This window comes from Citrus sinensis, chromosome 4, assembly GCF_022201045.2.
Source record: "Citrus sinensis cultivar Valencia sweet orange chromosome 4, DVS_A1.0, whole genome shotgun sequence".
NCBI lineage: Eukaryota > Viridiplantae > Streptophyta > Magnoliopsida > Sapindales > Rutaceae > Citrus > Citrus sinensis.
In genome coordinates this window covers 17,949,383-17,956,102 of record NC_068559.1, presented here as the reverse complement: position 1 = coordinate 17,956,102, position 6,720 = coordinate 17,949,383, and the positions used below count along the sequence as shown (strand labels likewise).

General features: G+C 37.1%; 1 protein-coding gene across 1 annotated transcript; it reads left to right on the top strand.

Annotated features, from left to right (window-relative positions):
- The first annotated feature begins 295 nt into the window (after positions 1-295).
- Positions 296-5,918, top strand: LOC102615056 (respiratory burst oxidase homolog protein C). The gene is made up of 12 exons (XM_006484987.4): positions 296-1,034; positions 1,137-1,299; positions 1,390-1,438; positions 1,611-1,724; positions 1,822-2,247; positions 2,345-2,728; positions 2,836-2,931; positions 3,022-3,137; positions 3,267-3,369; positions 3,555-3,619; positions 4,525-5,099; positions 5,223-5,918. Exons 1-12 carry the CDS (start codon positions 446-448, stop codon positions 5,330-5,332), a joined length of 2,790 nt encoding a protein of 929 aa, XP_006485050.1. The 5' UTR covers positions 296-445; the 3' UTR covers positions 5,333-5,918.
- The last annotated feature ends 802 nt before the right edge of the window (positions 5,919-6,720 follow it).

The following is a 6,720-nucleotide window of genomic DNA, read 5'->3' as shown; positions in this document are numbered from 1 at the left end:
GTCTCAAGTCTCAATCAAAAAAAAAAAAAAAATCTCAATCTCCGAAAAAAAAAAAAAAAGGTAAAAAGAAGTCATAAACGGCGGAAAACGGAGAGAAATTAAATATCATGCACGTGTTAACCAAATTCAAATGAATCTTCTTCAGAGCTTCCATTAAATATTAAAATAAGACCAGTTTTTACAGTAATTTTACAAAACAGTAATAAGACATATCTGCCCCTAATTCATTACGTGACACGATAATTCATGTTACATGCCTTCTATAAATCTTATATATATATATACACATTATCCATCCAGCCATTGCAAGAAAATACACGTACGTTGTGAGTTGTGACCACTACTTTCCCACAAAGAATTTTTTTTTTTTTTCCTAAAAATAAAAAAGATCTCATTTCTATAAGTTGTTTTAGTTTGATTTTACTTGCAGAAGAAAATTGAAGACATGGGAACTGAGGATCATCACCACCAGCATCATCATTCGGACACAGAGGTTCTTGGCAACGAGAGGATCCCGTACAGTGGTCCGCTAAGCGGCCCTTTGAACAAGAGAGTTGGCAGGAAGAGCACCAAGTTTAATTTGGCGACGGAATCAAGCTCAGGCTCGTCACCTCACGATGAGCCTTACGTTGAGATCACACTCGACGTCCGTGACGACTCGGTGGCTGTTCACAGCGTTAAGGCCGCTGGTGGGGATCATAGTAATCTTCAGGAAGATCCTGAGATTACTTTACTTGCAAAAGGGTTAGAGAAAAGGTCAACTTCTTTTGGTTCCAGTGTTGCTAGAACGGCTTCCGCGAAAATCAGGCAGGTGTCTCAAGAGCTCAAGCGCTTGGCTTCCTTTGCGAAGAAGCCTCAGCCGCCTGCCCGGTTTGATAGGAACAAGTCTGCTGCAGCTTATGCTTTGAAGGGGCTCAAGTTCATTAGCAAGACTGATGGTGGTGCTGGTTGGGCTAATGTTGAGAAGCGATTTGATGAAATAACCGCATCTACTAATGGGGTCTTGCCTCGAGCTCGCTTTGGCGAATGCATAGGTATGTACACACATATATAGCATGATACAACATCAAATGCTTGATATGATTTGTTTGTTTACTGTTAATAAGGTTATTGGTGTGTTTTGATGTTTATGGCAGGAATGAACAAGGACTCGAAGGATTTCGCTGTTGAGTTGTTTGATGCTCTTACTCGGAGACGTAATATTCAAGGGGATACAATCACTAAGGATCAGCTAAGAGAGTTTTGGGATCAGATCTCTGATCAGAGTTTTGATTCCAGGCTTCAAACTTTCTTTGACATGTAAGAAAAATTACAATTTTTTTTTTTTTTGCATGTTTGTTGAAAGTCATTCATCTTTTTGTTGATTGTGTGGTGAAAAATTTATTGCAGGGTTGATAAAGATGCAGATGGCAGAATCACGGAAGATGAAGTCAGAGAGGTATGACATCTTGAGTAATTCCAAAAGATGCATTAAATTCACTACTAATTAAGTTTTTGAAGTGCAGGACTAATTAAGTTTGAGCCATCAATCATGTGCTTGTCAGGAATTTCTTTTAGTTTATTTTTATTCTAATAATAAATTAGTGTGAAATTAATTTACGCATCTGCAGATTATCACTCTCAGTGCTTCAGCAAACAAGCTCTCAAATATCCAGAAGCAAGCAGAGGAATATGCAGCTCTTATTATGGAAGAATTGGATCCTGACCATCTCGGATACATCATGGTAAATAATTTTTTTTTTTTTTTTTAAATTCTGATGAGTTAGAATGTATCTCGAGTCAAGCGAATTGATGATGATCGTACTGTTGAAAATTGATCAGATAGACAACCTGGAAATGCTTCTGTTACAAGCACCGGCGCAATCTGTTAAAGGTGGTGAGAGTCGAAACTTGAGCCACATGTTGAGCCAGAAGCTGAAGCCTACACAATTTGACAACCCAATTAGGAGATGCTGCGACAGCACCATGTACTTTTTACTGGACAATTGGCAAAGGGTGTGGGTGATGGCACAGTGGATTGGAGTGATGGCAGGGCTATTTACATACAAATACATTCAGTATAAAAACAGAGCTGCATTTGAAGTAATGGGACACTGCGTGTGCATGGCCAAAGGTGCTGCTGAGACGCTAAAATTCAACATGGCTCTGATTTTATTACCCGTCTGTCGAAACACCATTACATGGCTCAGAAACAAGACCAAACTCAGTGGTGTTGTTCCATTTGATGACAACCTCAATTTCCACAAGGTAACTAAACTTAGATTAACCTCAAATCTTCACAAAGAATTGTATCATATTTGCCCAAAAGCATCGGAATCTGAAACTGGGAATCTTTTGATTTCAGGTGATAGCAGTTGGAATCTCAATTGGGGTCGGAATACATGCTATTTCACATTTAGCATGCGATTTCCCTCGGCTTATAAATGCAAGTGAAGAGAAGTATGAGCCAATGGAGCCATATTTTGGGGATCAGCCCAAAAATTACTGGCATTTTGTGAAGTCAGTAGAAGGGGTAACTGGGATTGTGATGGTTGTTCTGATGGCTATCGCCTTCACACTTGCAACCCCATGGTTCCGGAGAAACAAGCTCAATTTGCCAAAGCCGTTAAAGAAGCTCACTGGGTTCAATGCCTTTTGGTATTCTCATCACCTTTTTGTCATCGTTTACACCCTGCTCATTGTGCATGGCCAATACCTTTACTTGACCAAAAAATGGTACAAGAAGACGGTGAGGCCCTCCTTATAATTATTACCTGAACCTTTTCTATTACTTATTTGATTCATTTTGAAGCCCGACTGATTTTTTTTGCCCTTCTGCAATTCTGTTGTTTTTAGACATGGATGTACTTGGCAATTCCAATTTGTCTTTATGCCACTGAGCGGTTGATTAGGGCACTGAGGTCAAGCATTAAGGCAGTTTCCATACAAAAGGTAATTAAAGAAATGTGAACTGTGAATAAAGAATTCTTTACTTGTATGTATGTGATTAAATTTGTTATTCTATTTATGTTGCACCTGCAGGTGGCTGTTTATCCTGGAAATGTGCTGGCTCTTCACATGTCAAAGCCAGATAGATTCAGATACAAGAGTGGGCAGTACATGTTTGTCAATTGTGCTGCTGTGTCCCCATTCGAATGGTATATGCTTGAAGTCATATCCATTTACAATTATACAAACCCCGTTTGGTTTAAGTTTTATTTGTTTATTCTGCCGGCAACGATTTCTTTAGTTCAAGTGGCTAATTCACTCAAAATTTCAACACGCAGGCACCCATTTTCAATAACTTCTGCCCCGGATGATGACTACCTCAGTGTTCACATTAGAACTCTTGGTGACTGGACTCGTCAACTCAGAACAGTTTTCTCAGAGGTTTGTTAGTTAACATAGCAGATAATCAAATTGCATTATTTTCAAGTGCATGCTATACTTATTGAAATACCGATTCAACATAATTTTAAAAAGTATGGACATCTGAAAAAAAAAATCTAAATTACATAGTTATGATAAATAAATATGGAGTTGAATTTCGATTTATTTTTATTATTTTTGGTTAGGTATGCCGACCACCTCCAAACGGAATAAGTGGACTCCTCCGAGCCGAGGGACATAACAATCCTGAGTAAGTCAATCTCACATTCTCACTAGAAAAGTTAAAATTGTCAACTTAAACTTTAAATCCATCTTTATGCCAACTTAATTTACATGCGTTTCACAGAGCTACAGCCACCCTAATTTTTTTTAATTAATTATCTCTATTAACACCTATCATCATTATAGTGCCTAACTGATAAGGTTAAGATTTATCTTTCTCTGACATTTCCTGATCATGGGATATACCATCTGTGCTGTCTAATTGCAACTAACTTTATCATTTTTATTTAATTATTCGTAATTTCATACGACTCCTGATGGTGCCTCCATAAAGTCTAAACAAGACAAATCAATAAGATGAGCATATGCATTTTGACAGGCACTAAAGCAAGTGTAATTATTTAATTCCATGGTAAGCAATAGAAGTGGGTCATGTAAAACATGGGCGACTTATAAATGCTTCCAAACTTTAATCGGTTTGAAAGTCACCTTTAATCACGCACTAGAATAACCTTGTAATTATTAATAATCTTGCTTGGGATTTTAGTCATACGAACGACAAGAATTATCTGAAATATGTATGTCGTTTATGAGCAAGGTGGTAGGATGCACCTCATTGATAGAGACTGATAGCAAATTAAAAATAATATGCATCACGAGCGTGATCTCATCCTCAACCACTGTGAGTTGAAAATATCATATTAACTATTAAAGTGCATATGTTATCCTTTACATCAACACTTGCAGATTCTTTATATTTCTTTCTGATATTATCTTCTAGATATGTATAAACTGTTTCACAACAAATCAATGCGTGAATTAAAATTAAAATAATAAAAATAGAATACAAATCTTAGCGTATGTCACAACTCGAGTTATATGTCCTTAAATATGTGTTTATATTAATAATTTATTTATAATGTTAATGAACAGTTTTCCTAGAGTTTTGATTGACGGTCCATATGGAGCTCCAGCACAAGACTACAAAGAGTATGAGGTGGTTTTATTAGTTGGTCTGGGAATTGGAGCAACTCCGATGATCAGCATTGTTAAAGACATAGTGAACAACATGAAAGCCATAGAGGAAGAAGAAGAAAATGATTTAGAAAACGGTCGTGACACCGGCGTTAACACAACATCATCATCATCGACAACAACCACGAGCCCTTCTTCTTCTGGACACAGAAGAAGGGACCAATTCAGGACAAGAAGAGCATACTTCTATTGGGTTACAAGAGAGCAAGGCTCGTTCGATTGGTTTAAGGGAGTGATGAATGAGGTGGCTGAATTGGACCACAACAATGTCATAGAGCTTCACAATTACTGCACCAGTGTTTATGAAGAAGGTGATGCTCGCTCAGCTCTCATTGCCATGCTTCAGTCCCTCAATCACGCCAAGAATGGCGTTGACGTTGTCTCTGGAACACGCGTTAAGTCACATTTCGCCAAGCCTAATTGGCGCAATGTGTACAAACGCGTTGCTCTCAATCACCCTGATTCTAGAGTTGGTAAGTCCACTTTGTTACCTAATGTTTATGTCATACACATCTTAACTTACATATCTAAGATATGGGTACTAAGGATTGTGTTGTATGTGTGTGTGTGTGTGTGTTTGTTTGTCCAAAATGCAGGTGTTTTCTATTGCGGGGCACCGGCACTGACAAAAGAGCTACGACACCTAGCTTTGGATTTCTCTCACAAGACAAGCACCAAGTTTGATTTCCATAAAGAAAACTTCTAGATCAAGTCCCTCCTGATTTCCACCATTATATATCATCTCTTCCACTCCGTTTTCTCGTACAAAGCCTGTGGCATGGCCCACTGGCCCTTATGTTTATAGAAAAATCATATCAATATTTGTTTGGTACCCAGTTGATTTTGCTGCAAAATCACTAATAGAGAGCATTAGAAATATCAAGCGGACAAAGGTTGGTGGGTAGTTGATATCAAGGCCACACCACACTGGACACACAACACATGGCAAGGGAGATATAGGCCGAAAAAGGGGTTTAGCAAAAAAGTCATGCTCAGCCATTTCCTTTTGTTAAAAGTTGTGGTCCAAGCCAATAATTTTGTGAGAAATAGTAATAATGGCAGCCTGGCAGCCACCACTAATAATGGCAGCCTGGCAGCCACCACCAACTCAGTCCTTAACAGCCAAATGTAAAAGGGTTTTTGTTTTGTTTTCTTTTCTTTTTGGTTGGAGTAATTTGTTGTTTTATTTGATTAATTAAAGTTGCGATGTCAATTGAATGGGGTCGTAAGCCCTTTAAAATGTAAGTATGTATTGAATAATTAGTTCGGAGTACACTTTACCCAATTTCTTATGTTTCTCACTTTTGATAAACAACACAATACCTTGATGCAATTCAAAATAAAACAATAAAATATGTCGTACTTTACTTCACAATATGTATATGTGTGTGTCGCTAATATGCAGGTATTCAAAAGTTGTTAATTGTGCGGATGTGAAATGATAGCCGTTGGATGAATTGAATGGACAAGATTTGCTATGAACATAAGACCCACTGCTTCGGAAAAAAAAAAGAAAAAGAAAAAAGAAAAACTTAAATCAAACATCTTATATACTGAGACCCATGTATAAAATGGGGGTAAAAAAAAAGAGGAATTCAATCGGTCTTCTCTCTTATCTTTATACTTTTCCAAACAAATGGAAAGTACCCCTCTAGCGCCCTTGCAAATTGCATCTCCTTTTTTTTTTCCTTGCTAAAAGCATGTAATTTTCTTTTTCTAATCTTTCTGTTCTTTTTTTATGCTTATGATTTTCTTTTTAATTTTAAGATGGCACATTTTAAATTAATTTTCTAGGAGGTTGAGTGCAGTGGTGTATATAGCATTACAAATTTTTTCAGAAATGTTTCTAGAAAAAAAAAGAAAAAAGAAGAAAGTTTTCTCAGAAACATGTATGGGATTCAAAGACTGTTGAAGGATTTAAAACAAGGTGGAAGGATGACATGAAAAAAGCACAATTGGATGATAATGAATGGCTCCACGGAATTTATGAAATTAGATCAAAGTGGGTGCCTAAACATGTAAATCATGTATTTTTTTTTGTGGAATTTATGTTTAAAGAAACACCATTTGGTGGAAAAATTTTAAAATACCTCT

Bases quoted from the DNA above. Each gene is read 5' to 3' on its own strand.
- LOC102615056 (XM_006484987.4), top strand. From the start codon at position 446: ATGGGAACTGAGGATCATCACCACCAGCATCATCATTCGGACACAGAG. The intron at 1,035-1,136 runs GTATGTACACAC...TGTTTATGGCAG, and splicing joins TCGCTTTGGCGAATGCATAG to GAATGAACAAGGACTCGAAG. The intron at 3,370-3,554 runs GTTTGTTAGTTA...ATTTTTGGTTAG, and splicing joins TCAGAACAGTTTTCTCAGAG to GTATGCCGACCACCTCCAAA.